This window comes from Rhododendron vialii, chromosome 5a, assembly GCF_030253575.1.
Source record: "Rhododendron vialii isolate Sample 1 chromosome 5a, ASM3025357v1".
NCBI classification, from domain to species: domain Eukaryota; kingdom Viridiplantae; phylum Streptophyta; class Magnoliopsida; order Ericales; family Ericaceae; genus Rhododendron; species Rhododendron vialii.
In genome coordinates, this window is record NC_080561.1 from 39136240 (window position 1) to 39154535 (window position 18296).

General features: G+C 38.0%; 2 protein-coding genes across 3 annotated transcripts; both read right to left on the minus strand.

Moving 5' to 3' along the window:
- Positions 1 to 5: 5 nt before the first annotated feature.
- Positions 6 to 8315, minus strand: LOC131325841 (T-complex protein 1 subunit epsilon). Its single transcript, XM_058358318.1, has 9 exons — positions 7845 to 8315; positions 5264 to 5582; positions 4162 to 4510; positions 3654 to 3786; positions 3500 to 3552; positions 2169 to 2271; positions 973 to 1139; positions 776 to 889; positions 6 to 496 (listed from the first exon to the last, which is right to left on the minus strand). The coding sequence occupies exons 1-9, from the start codon at positions 8041 to 8043 to the stop codon at positions 326 to 328; spliced, it is 1608 nt and encodes a 535-aa protein (XP_058214301.1). The 5' UTR covers positions 8044 to 8315; the 3' UTR covers positions 6 to 325.
- A 1039-nt stretch (positions 8316 to 9354) lies between these two features.
- On the minus strand, positions 9355 to 17726 carry LOC131326255 (5'-3' exoribonuclease 3-like). Of its 2 annotated transcripts, none has more exons than XM_058358969.1 (23): positions 17393 to 17726; positions 16566 to 16671; positions 15652 to 15728; positions 15367 to 15558; positions 15147 to 15266; positions 14992 to 15054; positions 14549 to 14680; positions 14306 to 14476; positions 14132 to 14209; positions 13895 to 14044; positions 13623 to 13769; positions 13232 to 13327; positions 13005 to 13100; positions 12843 to 12913; positions 12630 to 12758; positions 12460 to 12536; positions 12307 to 12347; positions 12089 to 12163; positions 11864 to 11997; positions 11155 to 11250; positions 11002 to 11077; positions 10645 to 10718; positions 9355 to 10549 (listed from the first exon to the last, which is right to left on the minus strand). In XM_058358969.1, exons 1-23 carry the CDS (start codon positions 17567 to 17569, stop codon positions 9724 to 9726), a joined length of 3204 nt encoding a protein of 1067 aa, XP_058214952.1. In that variant the 5' UTR covers positions 17570 to 17726; the 3' UTR covers positions 9355 to 9723. The 2 variants fall into 2 exon arrangements, with proteins under 2 accessions (XP_058214952.1, XP_058214951.1); XM_058358968.1 differs by having other exon boundaries at positions 11155 to 11253.
- Positions 17727 to 18296: the final 570 nt, after the last annotated feature.

Consider the following 18296-nt stretch of genomic DNA (forward strand, 5'->3'; position numbering starts at 1 on the left):
AAATAAACACAACGAAACAATTAAAACTGTTCATAGAAAATTTGCACCATCTTCAAATATTTTGTTTGCCAGGAGAACACTAACAAAAGCAAAAGCATTAACACAACAAAATCCACAAACGTTCAAAAGATAAACAACAATATCAACTGTCTGCCAACCAGAAAACAAGAGTCGTAAAATACACCCGTTACCAAAACGTGGGTAGATCTCAAGGCACAGGACATGTAGAATGAGTTACTTTCAGTCACCATTTGAGTCGATGATAATAATACAACTTGTGGCAAGGCCAATCAAAACTTTTGGAAATTAAGGACTCAGATGTGTGTCAGTACTCAGAAGGAGAGATAACATCATCAATCTTCAGAATCATCTTGACAACTTGGGTTGCTAGCAATATCTGCTGCTGCTTCCCAATTAGTGTCTCAAAGACATTTTGCTCACGCATGTCATTCGTGCCAACATCATTGCAGTCTATTCCACACCAGGGATTGTTCTCCTGCATATGAATCCAACATGATGCTTGGTGAAATAGAATTACAGAGAGAGATCCTAAGGCTTCGTCACGGATTGTCTTTAAAAGTTTAAAAAAAAAAAAAAATCAACTAATATTGTTTAGGATGACTTTTGGCATTCTTTGTAGGTTGGGCTAATTTTTGGCTTTTATTAGAGATGCCAGTTGACTTTTTCAGCAGAAATCCGACCTATTTAGAGATGCCAAATGAAGCTTAAGTTGCTATTGACCTCGCTATAGGAAGCAATCATGTCCAAAATATACCTTAATTTGCTGAGATTTCACAGCAGATAATGTTTCGATGGGTTGGAGACCACTGTTCTCCGCGAGTGCCATTGGGATAGAGTCTAAAGCATCTGCAAATGCCCTGATTGCATACTGCAGAGAGAAGGAAAAAAGTTATCAGCTCGAACTGCATGATGGGTGAGCAAGATAAAGAAATAACCTCCATAAAGTCGTACCTGTTCAACCCCTGGATGTCTATCAGCAGCTGCTTCCACGGCAAGAGAACAAGAAATTTCAGCCGCACCACCGCCATACACAATAGAGTTGTTGCGAATGAGATTCCGAGCCACACACAAAGCATCGTGGATACTTCGCTTGGTTTCTTCTATCATCATTTTGTTACCTAATGCATCAAACAAGTACCAGAATCTAGTAAAATGAAATCTGGGTTGGGCCAACCTCATTCTTTCGCATTTTAAAAAGATAAAGGATAGCTTTTCCTTCTCTTACTCTAATAATTTTCATTTTTTTGGTTCAAATATTGCCTGTACTTCACTAACGGAGTGAGAAGACACATCACAGTACCAGTCATCACTCCCTTATGGAAAAACAATAACAGATGTAAATAGCCCTCTTTTGTTCAATTAAGGGAACAGATTCTATCCAAATACGTTCCTGAAAACATTCAATCAAATAGCATTGCCATAACATGAAACAGCAAGTGGAAAATTAAAACACATAATCAGATTGGATGAGTTGCCGAAACCCGCATTGGGATTGAATGGCACCTAGGAATCGGAACACATGGTTACTAGAAGAGTTGAACAACTAATCCAACTTGTCTTCTTATTAATAATTATGTTCTCATATTTTTCCCTCTCATTCTTTTTCCTTCTTGCACAGTATAAAAGAAAAAACAAATATCAACTACTGCCGGCGCAAGTACCGGAGATAATAAAAAAATATTGAAATGTGCAAAAATGTTCTCCATTTTGCTTAAGAACAAGATATGAAATCAAAAATTAGGTTTGTAAAAAAAAATTAATGAAATTTGGTTTTCCCAGTCCTATTCAATAGGCAATGGCAGACCTCACAAGTCACAACAACCAATTACAAATATCAGTTTCCACTTTCCAGAAAGAATAGTAGAATGCCAAATGATTTCGCATTCCTAGACATCAACGTATAACATGACAGATGAAGACAGGCCATCATTTTTGTTTATTAGCAGAGATGAAGATACTGTACATGTAATCGTGATACAAAACAAAGTAACAACCAAACTCACAAAGCATGGGTATGATCTTAATTAGTACTTTATAGCATCTACTAAGAGCACATATAACCCGTTTGTCCAGATAAATAATGGTGACATTCACCTCCTCTCAACATTTGCTTGAAGAGAAAAGGCAAATAGGATTCATCAACTTACCACCACGAATGAATATGGTTACGGCCCTCGAATTTGCACAATGTTCGATATAAATCATTCGATCTTTAGTGGTTCCAAATGATTTTTCCCGCACCAAACCAGCCTGTACGGACAAGCCAAATAGGATATCAGTGTTTCATGACCAAAGCCCTACTAAAGGAATCGAAATCATCGATCCAAAACACAAAACATCAAGCAACCCAAAAATCAAAATAATAATAATAATTGTCGCAGGGAAATACTCAGCACAAGCTCTTCCAACAAGTGCCAACATAAAGAAATGGCATATTAATAGCTCTCAAGGGAAAATATAGAAGAATGAATCTACCGTACATATCACATTACAAGTGCAGCAACAGACAAACGAAATAATCCCATGAGCAATATGGTTCACAGACTGCACAAATTCATCATGAACATGTCATATGAAAGAATTGAAGCACAAGACACAGTTCCAGTTGGTGATCGCATGAATTTGTGCAACTCTGTGCACAAGGAGGAAAAGTGGGAAAGGATGAGGAGCCTCGGCGGCTGGACTACAACCCAGGACTCTTGAGCTTCCATGACCCCAACCCCTTAAGGTTACCAAAAAAGGTTTTCCCTAAGTTGTACAAAGGTTTTACAACACAAAATTCCATAAGTTGTACAAAGGTTTTCCTTCCTTGTTCCTTATTTTCTTTGCTCTATAATGACACTCATAGTTACCAAAAAAGGTCTGTTAGTCTTCTAATTCTATCATGGTGAATGATGATGGCAGGTAACTGCATTTTCCAAAATAAATACTAGTAAAATAAGTGGAAAGAAATCTATCATAGTTAGTGAATGCAAGGTGACCTTGTTCGTAAGCAAATAATATGTCCTACCTCTAGCTAGTCTGCCTATTCGGATTATGCCAAAACTTAAGCTATTGCAATGAAGACTAAAAATTGTGCAAGTGGAGAAAGTTAGGTAACTTCTGCGAGGTACAATAGGTTCCAACGTTCTTGTAGCTAATCAAGAGTAAATTCATCAAGAGTAATATCAAAGTATGACTTTAGGGGAAAATATTCTAGGTTCTCAGTGTTCACGTTTCACATGCCATGGCCAACAACTTATCAAAACAAAAATCAATCACATGGCCAACAAAGGAACACTATGTTTCATCAGCAAACACGAGGATGTTTCTGTTTGAAGGTACAAGTAACATGAAAACTACCAGGGTGTTAAGTATGCAACTAAAGCCAGCCGGCCCATACCCATATTTTCAGGTGGGGGACAAACAAAATATATCACAGAACAAAAAAAAAACCACAAAAACTGATATAGAAGAATGAGGAGAAAACACAAAGTACCTTGCCTAGCTTTTCAGGGGTCAACTCTTGGAACCTTGGCACAATCCTCCCACCTACAAGTCACCAATAGAACAATTGTTGGTACTAAGGGTAACATAATAGGAGGAACAGAATAGACAGCAAGCAATGTCTGAAAAGCAAATTCACTGCAAACCTGTGGCTATTGCTATCAGCTCCAGCTCTACACCACCAACCCATCGGACTGCGGGTAAGTTCCTATGCATTAACAAGTGATTTGCTTCATCATCAAAACCCCATTGGCAGATGACCAAGGTAGCACCAACATCCTACATGTCAGGCAGAAAAGTTGCAATGACACAGCTTCTCATGTACCAAAATGGGAAAATAATAAGGGGGACCCGCTTTGAATAGTACCTAGATATCATAAACTTGCAGAAACACATACTACTAAGATGAGTTTGTTGCACTATATTGAGGAACAACATGATAATTATGCGTGATGATTACAATCCAAAAGGAATCTTTGATTCAAGTTTCTTAAACACAGCTACCATAAGCTGCATATACATGTAATGGGGATTATGACTACAACTACTCAGATACGTACACAAACATATGCAGAAGATCAATGCCACAATCCATAAACAAACAAAATCAGATGATGCATATATATACACCACATTTTACGAGTACAAACCTACCTTGCATTTCTGAACCATGTCATCAAAGTACTTCTGCTCTTGCTCACGTAAATTCTGGAACTTTTCGACTGTGTCAATGTCAACCTTATGCTTTGTCTTTGGCTTTGGTGGCTCAAATGGGCAAGTTAAGATTGCAATTTTCGCATCCTCAATATGCTTTGGCATCTGTGGATGGCTCATATCTTTGTCAACAATAATTCCTTTTATTAGCTCAGTATCCTCCAATTTCCCACCTACTTTTCCCTCCACTTTAATTAGCTCCAAGTTAACATCCCTCCTCTCTAAATCTGCAACTGCCACAACTGCATTCACAGCAATTTCTGCCAAACTGCGCTTGCATCTATTCACACTGCGACATAAAGTATTTCTCATTTAGCTTGATAATTCAAACTGAACAGAATTAAATGCGGTATTGAGATAAACAAAAATATACTCTCTCCATTCGATTTTGTGTCATGGTTGACATGACAGTTTAAATGAAAAGCAACTTTGCATGATGACTCTAGAAAAAATCACCATGTGATATGAATTATCAAGAAAAAAAAGTAACAAGAGCAACTCATGATTAACTTTCATTTGTCTTAATCCACAGACATCATGGAACTTCAAGACACTAACAGACATATAATGGGGTAAACATAGTAATCATTTGGAGGAGTAACACCAACGGCACAATCAGATCATTGTAGTTACTACTTACACATAATGTCCCTCACCTTTCCATGTTATACAAAGTGAAAGATTAACGCTGATGCTATTTTGACTTCTTTTACTGATGCTTAATACCGTCATTTGAGAGCATTTTGGAGCATGCCAATAAATACAATAAAAATCAAATTAACATAACCATGCAATTCGGAGCATTTTTTCCTACAGTAACTGGGAGCATGAAGACTAACCAGAATTGCAATAATCTGTTCGTGATTCTCACAAGATAAAGCAACTAGAATGAACATAAAAACAGCAAGGTCTACAGATATATCATAAAGCACAGGGCAGCACAAACAAACCACACAACACACCGTTGGAAAATAACATATAACACAAGTATTGCACTCGCTATGGAAGAAAGGCAGTAAGGGAATAGCAGTGTGATTCTTACATCTTCGACGATAAAGTAGTCATGCAAGTTTGAACCAAAGGCTCTATGTTAGAGGCACTAAATTCAAACTTATTTGCAATCCGTTCCAAATGTTCAACAGCTATCCTGGAAGCCATTTCATAGCCCTCTGCAATACGAATAGGATGAATACCACGCTCTAAGAGCCGCTCAGCCTGTTCCAGAAGTGCACCAGCCATCACAACAACTCCCGTTGTTCCATCACCAATTTCATAGTCTTGACTTCGTGACAATTCGACCATCAGTTTTGCAATTTGATTGTCAACATCCATCTGCTCCAATATAGTTGCACCATCATTTGCTGACATTATAGGAGTAAAAGGTGAGTGAAGATCATAATTCAAAGATAAAAGAGGGAGTTTATTTGACAAAAACAACATGATCTCTTCTAGTTGCATGTGCCAAAGTGTGCACGTGTAATATAATTACTGCGCATTCACAATAAGGAGTTGCCAATCTCAATAAAAAGAAATCAAGCAAGGTGGGACAATGACTACAACACAAATCTACGAGCGTCCGATTGGGTGTCATGTCAACATTCAAAATGTAGATCCAATAGGAGCAAAAAAAAAAAGGCTTATACAGTATAATAGTCACAAACAGTTAGAGGGTGACATTCCGAAGCTTAATGTAACAGGTGGAATCTATTGCACTTGTACGCACTAATCAGCAGAAGGGCCAGAATTGCCACTTCATGCACATCCTCGATCAAAGTATCAAACCCATGTTCACTAGTCAAATCTTTGATATGTCAATGACTCAATGGCCAACCACATACCAGGTGCATGTTAAGAAGCCACATCCATTGCTCATATATGGCCATCAAGCCTCCCTCAGTTAGTTTCAACCAAATTTTCCCTCAAATTACTAAGCTGAGGACGCACACAACTAGGAGCTCCTATCATACCACCCCAAAATAAGAGTAGAAATTGCTTAACTTTCTTTTGCAAATCCTCAATGACACTGCACAACTATTGTGACATTTCATGTTTACTTGAGCTTCTCTCTATTATCTATACGAGAGAAACCTTCGAGATAGAACTCTAAAAACGGCTCATATATTGTCACCATTATTGTTCCTTCTTTGAACTTCCATCCTGATAAAAGCTGAGAATAGTAAAGCTTCACCAAGTAAAACCTCATATACAAGCCAAAACCTTTAGTGTGTGTTTGGAACTAGTGGAAAAGAAAACCAAGGAAAGAAAAGTTAAAAAAACTCTCTACCATTGTTGAGTACGAGATAAAGGGGGAGAAAATAACAGATTCTAGTATTGTGAATAGTTAAATTTTCCTCTCATTTTTCTCCATTTTCTTTTCTATCGCTTTCCTTAAGTTCGAAACAGCTTTTCCAACAAAAGTTCATCATGAAGTCGAACCTTATTCATCATACAACAAAGAAAATACATTACACGCATGAAGCCAAATTTTTCAACGCGTAATTTATGATATCCCCTGACGATATCAGATGTAGTAAATCTTCACATTTACAAGAAAATTCATTCCATTTCCTTCCATCACTTGCTCCTGCAGATCCACAAATGAACTTCAAATATATACCAATCATTACACAAAACCCACAAACAATTTCAAATTCAAAGACGAAGAAGCAAGACTTTTACCCCAGTATTAGAACTTTGTTACAGTACCAAAACCCTAGTGAATTGGAACTAACAAAGCATCTGGACTTTCACTTCATCAAACATATCTAGAAAACGGAAAATTCATATGGAGAGAGAGAGGTGAACTTGATTTTGTAGGCGAGAAACCTTCGTGATGGTAGTCTAAACATTTTATTTATTGGGGCCATTCTTGTTCGTTCTCTAAAGTTCCATTCAGATAATAAGCTGAATATAGAGCTTCACCAAGTTAAACCTCACAAACAAGCCGAAAAACTGTCTTCCAATAAATGTTCATCACAAAGTCGAAGCTTCCCGATAAAATAAAAAAAATAAAAAACGAACCATTGTCAGTATATACTGAAAAATATACATCATTCATAAGAAGCTGAATTTTTTTTATTTCGAAACACAGCTTTATCTTTCAATAAAAGTTCATCATGAAGTTGAACCTTTTTCATCATTAAATGAAGAAAATACATCATACACACGAAGCTGAATATTCAAACGCATAATTAAGGACATCCCTGGCCGATATCAGAATAAGTAAATCTGCATTTTTACAAGAAAAATTCATTCCATTTCCTTCTATCACACTTGCTACTGCAGATCCACAAGAAAACTTCAAATACAAACCAAAGTCAGCAAACAGAATGAAAGATCAAAAGAAAAAAAAAAAATCAAAACTTATACCTCAGTAACTGTATACCTTCATTAACAGTACCAAAACCCTAGCGAATTGGAACTAACAAAGCATCTGGACTCTCATTTCATCAAACATATCTAGTCTTCATTAACTGTAGTACTGTACCAAACCCTAACAATTGGAACTAACAACGCATCTGGACTGTCATTTCATCATACAAAAACATACTGAGATCAAACAGTCAAGTCATACGGAGAGAGAGAGAGAGAGAGAGAGAGAGAGAGAGAGAGAGAGGGCGTACTGATGGTGACTTCGCCATCCGGGCTCTGGAGCATCTTGTCCATGCCCTTGGGGCCGAGGGAGGTGCGTAGGATGCGAGCCACGGCTTTTCCAGCCGAAATGTTGGATTTCTGAGCGTCGATTCCCCTAAGCCTCGTTTTCTGCTCCTGCTCCCTTAGTATTATGAACGGCCTCCCGTACTCGTCGAAAGCCAACGCCATCACTGTGTGTTCTGTCCACTCTCCTCCGCCGCCGAGACGACTGAGATCGGTATCGAGAGAGAAAGAGAGAAGAGTATCGGACAACAACTAGAAGGTGTCAGATATAGCGATACTCGCAAGCCCTAAACCCTCCCGCTTCTTTAGCTGAGAAGATTGTTTTTAAAGTAATGCGAGCAACACAGCTTTAAAACACAACTCAAAATGCAGTAACAACATCTGGAATCGTTCGATGTACGTGACTTCACATATATCCCCGACCATTGAACACAATTGTGTCCATCAGATCACTAAACACTTTTTGTTGGGTATTCAACTGTAGAGTATGGCTTATTCACGAAGCCTTTTGATTTTAGCGATCCGTTTTTGAATTGACGGTCCGAATTTTAATGAAAAAATTTCCAAATCATTCAATACACTTTGGACAAGCGCAATTCATTTCCGTAAATCACCATTCACAAAAAGTTTCGTGAAATAGTTTTTCTGTTAATATGTTGTAGTAGGGGTGGTGATAATGCTCTTAAAAGGGTTGTGCTTCGAGCGACGTAGCAAACTGGCCTCAACGTAGCAAACTGGCCTCGTTTCCACCAATACTTTTGCACTATAATTTATTAGTTTTTTGTGAAGTTATACTAAATTAATAAAAAAATTTGTCAAAAATTACCATTATTCACTAAACTAAAATATCTTACACATTTTTTTTTCTATTAACCCAACACATTGTCTAAAACGTAAGTTTAGTGGAAACAACTTGACTATAAAGAACTACAAGAAGTACTTCACAACTTCTAACTTATCGAAAATGTCCCCTAATCAAATCAAATAATCTTTCAAAATGTCATTCGCTCTCATTCTCAATCCTCGCTCAGTCGCTCTCACGAATAATAGTAACTCAATATATTTTTTAATGATGTTTTCACGCTTGAACTCGCACTCTTGCTAACGTACTTGGGTAGCAAACGCTTTCTTTTTATTTTTCTCTCAATAACGAGACCAGAGGGAAAGGGAAACCATGCAAGTACGCAACTGCTCCAACACCAACCAGCCGAAGAACACTCCATCTACCAAGCCAGCCTATTAGCTTCCCCGGCAGTAAGGCTCTGAGCAGGAGCATGTTTTATATGAGTATTTCAAGAAGAAAAAGATGTACTCTCTCTCTTGTAATTTATTTGTCTACTTTTTTACCTTTGTTGTCCCAAAATGTGTGTCCCCTTCGAATCGTGAATTTACTCTAACTCTATGCAACCGAACAGGAAATTTTAATTTTTCTTAAAACGGACAAACAAATTGAAACAGAAATACCGGCAAAATATAACTCACCAACTATACAATTGGAAGCAGCAAATGCATAAGCTTATACTTGGGAATGAAGATTAGTAAACAGGACAAAAACAAACCATGTTTTCCAGGTACGTAAACAAGCCTTCGAACCCTAATCCTATAATCAGATTAACAAAAGAACAAAAACGGCCGCGCCCCTCAAACCCCTGCCCCCTTGTATCAATGCACTCGGTCTCAAAATAGAATACCTGTTTTTTTAGATTTTCGCCACATGGTACAACAGAGAGCGTACTGTGGTTGCTTGCAGCAGATTTAGGTATGGCAACTTGGCAAGGAGTTTTGGGTACGGAGGATTTCTGTACAACAAAAAATGTTGAGAGGTGGGAAGAGAACACCTCTTAATTACATGCGAGGCAAGTTATCACTAGAAGATGTTCTCATGGTGTCCCTCAACTTCCAATCCATGGGAGTCGCCTTAGGAAGGTATCTTCCTCTTCCACGGCCTGGCATTGAAGGAGAAGGCAACGGGGATTGATTATGTCCCCAAGCATTGTTTGTGCTACCTGCTGAGTCTCGCGACCATCTATCCACCCCATGCTGCCCACTGTGCCCAGACTGTCCATCCCCGTGCTGTACAAACAGAGCCGCAGATGGTTGTACGTGTGGCCTCCATTCAAAGTTTCTATTTTCCACAGAGTTGTTTCTAAATGTCCTATAATTGGCACTACTGCCTGATTGAGCTCTTCCAGGACAGTTGAATCCTCTTTGTGAATCCGATATCCTAAGATTCTCCATGCCTCTGGATTCATATTGACCAAAACTCGATGATTTCCACTTGTCAATGTTATTATATGATCCTCGATATGCATTTTGTACTCGTGAATCGTGACTGAAACTTGGACCTCTAGTTTCACCCAACGAAGACGAGGAAGAGACCGTAACTTTCCCACCGCGTCCAGCTTCAAAGTTTCTAGAACACTCGGTATGCGCATTGGAATCAGAAGAATTGCTCTCCGGCATTCCTCTGCCACGACCCCAGCCAGAACCAGCACCTTTATGTATCTCCCCAGTAAATGACTTCGTTGAATCAGAAGAATTGTTCTCCAGCATTCCTCTGCCACGACCCCAGCCAGAACCAGCACCTTTATGTATCTCCCCAGTAAATGACTTCGATGAGCTAGAATTTGCTCCTTCGGTTGCATTTTTGTTTGAGCGTAGATGTTGTGGCCTGGCAAAAGATATAGGTTATATAGATCGGTGACGTAGAATTGATAGGAAACAGACCAACCAACAAACCATCCCACAAAAGAGGTCATGGAAAACCTGGTACAAATTGGCTTGTTTCCGTGGATCTCATGCCAGAGTTTTGTTTCCGCAATATCTTTTTCGGTTATTGTCTGGCCAAAAACATCATATGAAGTGTCTCGGAAAATTAAAATTAAAAAAAAAGGAGAGAGAACAAAGATATAGCAAGAAATGAATTGAGACTGACAATATGGATTTTATGCTCTACCCAACAGACAAACTCCTATGTGATTTTATTACCGGAGCCCAAATAATTGATGATGCACCGTAACTTATCATGTTTGATTATCAGATCATTGTAGACTGCAATTCAGCTACCTTTTGCTAGGACACGGAAAAATGACAGACACTAATCAAGTTGACATGATAGTATACCTTCTTAGGGACGTTAACACCCTCGAGGGGACGAGGAAAGTGTTGAGAGTCATTAGGCAACTCATAAGACACACATCTGCAAAACAGGATGGTAAATTAATTCAATAGTGATGGAAAAGAGAATTGTAGAAATTGGGTAGAGTTGTGATTTACAGGATGTTATTTTCTTGGCATTCCTTACAATCCTCCAGCAGGTTGGATTCAGCAAAATCGTAATCCTTTCTAGGACTTATAAAGCCACTCATTCCGCTGCTGGAGAAGAGACCAAATTGAACAATTAGTTGGCTGTTACATGAATCCAAATGAAACTTAAACTTAAACGATAAACCTCTCACCATATCACAAGAACTGTACATGATATGCTTGATTTGTTTTTCATCTTTAGGATATTTTTAAGTTGCACAGAAAGCTATAACTTATGTATCTCACTATCTTACTAAAATACTCCCATCTCTCCGGCATCGCAAAAGGATTGTCCAGTAAGCAACATGAGAGCTTAAAAACGATGCATTTTATCAAATTCCGGAAGTCACTGGATATCAATCAGTACATTTACATTTGTGGAAAGAAGTTCAAACCTTTTTTGCCAAAAATGAACTCTTTTAAATTTCTCATGTTGCATACCGGACAATGTTTTTGGGATGGACGTACCAAACAATACAAACAGGTTGATTAAGCTGTGGAAAGAACTTTTGCAATCCTACGAAATGCACAAGGACTAGCCTACTGGTTATGGATCCAGACCACAAACAACCAAGACCCGACCATCAACGTAGAAGTAAAAGAAGAAAAGAACACAGTCCGAAGTATTATGGTTCAATGTCATGCCTCAGGAAAAAGCCTCTAAGATCAACCACCTTACCTCAAATCAGTATCAATGGGTCGTCTCCCCTCATGCAGTTTCTCATACAAGGAAACGATTTGAGATCCTAGCTCTTGCTTAGAGCTCACATACAGAACATCAAACTTGGTCGAGTTCCTTTCAACTTCATCATCCTATGGATCATCCATACAGCTCAACGCAAATCGCAAAATTAAGGATAAACTTCATGAAACAAGAAGAAGACTATCAGGAAATGTTTTGTACCTGTAATTCTTGTTCTAAGATTTTGGTATGACACAGGAGGCAATCTTCCGCAATAAAAGGAAGCTTGCAAATGGCCTACAAAGGACGGAAAATATTTGAGGTATCACATAGATTTCCATAATTCGTCATGTGTAACTTAGGACAGTGACTGTCTGAATATAATAAAATAATCCAAAACTATAGTGAAGAGAGAAGAATGACAAGAAATATAAGAAAACCTGCCACGTGAAGCGTTTTCCTTCTTCATCCAATTCAAAATCTATTCATCAAATACATGATCAGAAACATGAGGAAATAGAACAAACTGAACAAAGCCATTTTTGTCTAAAAACTCACAATACCAATCTAATTCGATGCAAAAAAGGGCTTACCAGAAGGATAAAAATCAATGAGGTCTGACTCCTCACTATTCATGAGTGCTTTGTAGGATCTCGGAAGCGCATGACCACTGTACATATCATTTCTCACTAATCTCAATTTGCCAAATTACTGAAATAATGTATGAAAATCTCAAAATCAAAGAAACCAAGCCTGAAATTACCTTCTTGGTGGCAAAACAGCCATCAGCTGATCAAAAGGCTTGAATTGTGAACCTTTTAAAAAGTTCACTTTAACTTGCGATAGACCCCTTAAGTCTGACGCAAAGGGACTATAATGGTACGGATAGAACCTAATACATTCATTTTCATCTAGTCAGTGAAATAGAAAAAAGGCGAACCAATAGTATTCGTAAATGTATTGAAAAAATTGTTACCAGTTCCATGATGGAACGCCAGAAAAGTAATATAGAAGGACCCAACATAGCCCTTCCGTATACTTCTGGACCTACACATAGTCAACCGAATAGACTTCATCAGTGTAATCGGGAACTGTTGATTCACATGCATTAACAGATTTTGTTGATTCAATGACATACAACTTCTTTCCTGGTTCTTTCCCTATCCTCTTTAGTTTCTGCATCAAATTTCTCCTTGTAGTACCTCTCGCGCCAACCTACCATACCCAGCCTCACCTGTGTAATAGTTTCACCACTCAAGTCAATAAACTGCTAAGATAAAGTAACACAGCTGCAGAGAATATGTGGCTTCAAAAACAAAAACAAAAACAAAAAAGGAAAAACAAAATTCGAAAGGGTGGTATTACTTTGTCCAGCGCAAAACTTCCATTTTTGAAGAGGTCCGACCTGTCCCGAATGTACTTCTTCAGCTTCTGTTTCAATTCCTTCATATTTTGCAGAGCCTGTAATACCAGGAGACATATGGTAAGTGAATTATGAGAGAACTGAACAATGAGAGAATGGAAAATAGAATTCAAAATTGATCCATCACAGAATTGTTCCATTTATTCTAGTTTGTTGTCCCTCGTAATTCAAAAAAGAGTAATGAGTCTAATTTTTACATCTAGTGTATGACAGTCATATCACCTAGTACTAAGACATTACGCCACGCACCAATATTTCTTCTTGTGTAAGGCTTCAATAGTCTTGTACATATAATTCTTTTGTTAATGATAAATTTATGTTCAAATCACCTACCTCCAATTTATAACGTGTATCCGATGATTCAGAGTTCTCTATTTCTGCAACCTCGAAACTTTTAGAGGTATGATCTTTTCCATCTGCTGATGCATAATGACTAAGTTTTATTTCAGTACCAGTTTCTTCCTCTTGCTCTTCTTCTACCTGAACAGCACATAAATTTCCATTTAGCACCAAGTTGAAGAAACAAAGAAGTATACATAGAGGCATAGGTCTCAAATAATCAATTCTCAAGTAACTCTAGGCTGTAGACAACAATCGATACGCACATTGTTTTTACATTCTTCCATGAGGCGCCTGAGCCTGCGCTCTCGAATTTCTGTTCTCTTCTTGAATATTCTATCCTCGTATGCTCCAACCGATAGTATAAATTTTTCAACTCTTTTCAATTTCACATAACTTGCTTTCTTTTCCCCCGCCTGTGTAAAAAACACGTCAATGGTGAAGTTCTCTAATGCTTCCAACTTTACTATGGTAGACTTAAATGAAGCTAAATGTATCATTACCCTTTGCATATCCACTAGATAGCCTCCCAAATTTTTGAATTCCTGCTTATATACATGCATCAGCAAGTTGATACTGCCCTATAAGCAGAGTACAAAACCCATTAAAAAGTGCCACATTGCTTTAAAATACACCTGGTGTGTTAAATTTAAACATGGTCAGATGATAAAAAGAACCTCGTGTATTTCCAACGTTGGCATGTGGGGTAAAAAATCGTTTCCCGTGAAGAAACAAATGAAGATGAAATCATCGATTAGTCGCTCAAGATCAATCTCCATGTTCTCAGGAGGATCCACAATTTTCATGTCAAGCTCCAGATATTCGCGGAGCAACCATAGATGTAAAAACTACAAAATTAGGAGGAAACAGAATCAGAACATAGAAGGTTTGGTCCAGTCAAGATAAAGCAATGGCAATACCTGATATGGTGTACGCTTTGGTGCACGATAAGCAGCCAAAGCTGCATTTTCTCTAGCTGAATGATTCTGTTCATATGAACTAGGTTTTGCCTTAAAACGGGTAGTATCAACGGGTAACTGAACTAGGACATCCTATAAAATTTACCAAAAAGAAGAGAACGCTCATAAGAAAATCACCAAATAGACTAATTCTTTTTTAAACAAATAGAAAGTTAACCCTCCCCTAAGAGCTTAAGATTGTAAATAACGACAAGTTTAATGATTTACACTGTACTGTAATATATCATGCCTCCATTTAAAAACCTCAGTTTTTTAGATGTGTTAGTGCAATCTAACCAACACCTTGTATCTCTAATGTCGAAATCTCTCGTATAGTTTTGGCCTAAGAAAAAACAATTCCCATCAAAACAAAAGAATGCCAATGGATTATAATCAACTTATACCTCTCTCAGTATAGAAAAATGCACTTCATGTGTGGCCAAGGCCAGCATAATTAAATCTGCATCCTGTACGTCGATGTATCATTTATGTAAGATAAAGGGATAAAAGGAATAAATTTGAAATTCTAAAACCAATAAGCCATAGAGAAACTTCACACCAGCCCGTAAAGACAGTGGCGTGTGTTTGGATTGTAACCGGGTGACGCACGCTGAAGCCGAATGAACATCATTATCTTGTGCTCCCCTTCGCCAGGAACATTGGCATCCGACAGAATTACCTAATGATATACCAACAACCATACACACTAAGGAAAATGTTAAAAGGGGAATCGAGCTGTTATATGTACACAAGATGAGACGAGGACAAAACAATCCAACCTTGACATCCTTCCAAGCAGCATTTTTTAAAAGGCGCTGATCAATATAGTATAGAAGAGACTTTGACAGTTCATGCATAAAAACTGTTCCCGGGGTGATGATGTTGGAATCGGAAGTTTCAGATTCCTGTTTTGGAAACAGTGGTTTCCCTTCGATTTCGAACTGCCTCCTCAACCTTCTTTCCTCGGCTTCCTAGATAAAAAATAATCAGGAAATATCAATACCATTAAAAATACAATAGTCAAAAATCATCTACATTACGAGAATTGATAAAAGAAAATCCACCGCAATTTCATTGTCCTTCGACGTACGGAAACGTCTTGACCGTTGCTGATTCATCTTCGCCCTTGGGGCTACACCGTCTACATGAACATCAAATTAGAATAAGCTAGTACCAAAGCCACACAAATCATAGTTATCACAGTTCTCCTTTCACCTGCAGAAGTTGTTCTCATTTCCTGGGTTCTACTTGCCTTGGAGAGTAATGAATACACAAAAATGGTCTAGATGATGATTTCTAAAGAAAAATGGAAAGAAAGAAAAAGCAAAATTTACCATTTCATTTAATAATTGAAGTGGGAAGGACAGTTTTCAAAATCAATACTTGAAGAACGAAAACACTAGTAGGAATGCAGTTAGAATCCATTTCCTATGGGCACAAAAACAGAAACATTCACAGTAGGTAGCACAATATCTGGACCCAGGCAACTGCGAGTGTTCTGTCCTGTGCACCTAGCATTTCTCGGACTCATCTCAGGTCCAGCCTGTGATGGGACTCCCGTCCAGTTTTGAGCTTTCGTGGGTCTGTTCCAAGCCGAATGCCGAAGGCAGTCAAATTTGTTGGGAAACTCCAACCGTGCACAAACGCATTTCGTCAATAGAGCAAACGATGTCCGGGCAAATGATGATTGGCATGGATGATTTTCTCGGCGAGCTCAACACAATGGGCTCCGATCATATTTTCAGGATCAGGACAGACCCACAAAAAGTCCAAAACTTGGCAGGACTGGACCTGAGCTCAGTCCACATTTCCCTTTGCTGCATGGTTCTGGCATTGAAACCACACCGTCGGGCTATGTACTCCATAGTTTGTTTCTTCTTCTTTTGCCTCAAACTTTAATTCTTCCATAGATAAATTAACAAGAGACTTTTCATTGGAAAGAGAGGAAACAAATAATCATAAATGAAGAAGAGCGTACCAATGGCCAAAAACAATAGCTTTTGGGGCCTGACAATCGCAAAAAGCCGATCAATGTATTCGTAGATATTGTCAAACACTTCTTGGAACGTCGTTGGAGGGGAAGTCTGAAAAATAAACATGAAGATTGAAGACAAATCACATAGGAGTAATATAACACCCAAAATATAATGATTTATAGAGGAAATGTTAAAGAATCATATGGTTGAAAAGTTATGATTTGAGTATATTAAAAGTTACGAGGCGCACCAAAATATTATGATTCTAGTAAAAATGTTACGAATTCTAAACATCACATATTCTATTGCTGAAAAAGTTACGATATTTTAATATAAATTTACGATATGCGTCAAAATGTTACTATAAATCATAGCAAAAATGCTCTGTTCTATTGTTGAAAGGTTACAAATTTTAGAACAAAAAATTACGAAAAACACTAGAATAACTATACAATAAATACACCTGATACACGCTTTCAAAGAGCATAAATTGTAGACTTTCTCCCATGAACTATTCCCTCTGTCTCGATTTGTTTGTCCATTTTCACTATTTGGAACCTCTTACAAAATTGTCTATATGTTTTAATTTATAATATTTTTTATATGCAATATGAATCTTGTTTGATAGATTTTAATTAAATCTAAAATATGATGTTCTCTCGAATTTATGTAAAACATTATAGATTGTAAGATATGAACAATTTTTTAAAAGTCACGTATGTCGAAATTGAACAAACAAACTGAAACAGAAAGTATGAAAATGGGAAGAGTTAGTGAAAGAGAAACTGGAGAGGTGAAAATGAAGGGATGGTAGTACGTAATTTCGTACATGATCCTCCTCCTCGGGGTGAAAGCACGGGTGGATAATACCGTTCATGTCGAGATAGAGGTTATCAAACTCTGGCCTATTAGGGTCAGTAGTACTTTCTCCTTTTCCTTCAATGGCGTCTACTACTATCTTTGGGTAATTATCTACTAGCCACCGGTAGAATGACGGCACCCCCATCTCTCTCTAGATCTCTCTCTCTCTCTATCTCTCTGAGGTAGTGTGTTCAGTTCACAGAGCTCACAAAGTACAGACAGTCGCACAGGGGAGTTGAAGGAAAAAGAGAAATCAAAATTTTACCGGAAGGTCTAGCGTCTGTGTATACATACACATATAGTAGAGATATAGATGTTACTGTGTAGAGAGAGAGAGAGAGGAGAGAGAGTATAATGCGGATATGCATGACGGTAGGACGGGGGATTCCAAGCAAGCGTCACGCGTGCGGGCTTTTCAACTGGAGAGGCGCTTGGAAATGATGAGGGAACTGAAGCAGCGAGCTTTCTCATGCACCTTTAAAGTTTGGCGGTTAAACTCGTCGTCGTCATCATCGTTCCAGGATTCTTTTTGTTTTTACACTAAATTGGTCTAAAGTCCAAAAGAAAAGGTCTCAAAGTAGATTTAGTCCAGCTTAAGTTTCAGTGATGTGTAAAGTCCATTAATGAAAATATTTTAGAGTTTAAGGTCCGTGAAAAGACCAAATTGCCTTTAATGAGACAAGGGTCTTGTTTGGCTAACACAAAAAATATTTTTTTAAATTTAAATGATCTTAAATGAGACAAGGGCTTTGTTTGGCTAACACAAAATGTCTTTTTTCGTGTTTTTTGATCTTGTTGCATTTTCATAGGGTACCCTAAGATTTTAGGCACTTTCATAAGGTACCATAAGGTTTTAAGCACTTTTATAGAGT

Bases quoted from the DNA above. Each gene is read 5' to 3' on its own strand.
- LOC131325841 (XM_058358318.1), bottom strand. From the start codon at position 8,043: ATGGCGTTGGCTTTCGACGAGTACGGGAGGCCGTTCATAATACTAAGG. The intron at 1,140-2,168 runs GTAAGTTGATGA...TTGATGCATTAG, and splicing joins AACCATATTCATTCGTGGTG to GTAACAAAATGATGATAGAA. The intron at 890-972 runs GTACGACTTTAT...TTCTCTCTGCAG, and splicing joins GACATCCAGGGGTTGAACAG to TATGCAATCAGGGCATTTGC.
- LOC131326255 (XM_058358968.1), bottom strand. From the start codon at position 17,569: ATGGGGGTGCCGTCATTCTACCGGTGGCTAGTAGATAATTACCCAAAG. The intron at 12,164-12,306 runs GTTTTCTTATAT...CGTCCTTTGTAG, and splicing joins GAAAACGCTTCACGTGGCAG to GCCATTTGCAAGCTTCCTTT. The intron at 11,078-11,154 runs GTAAATCACAAC...CCTGTTTTGCAG, and splicing joins TGCCAAGAAAATAACATCCT to ATGTGTGTCTTATGAGTTGC.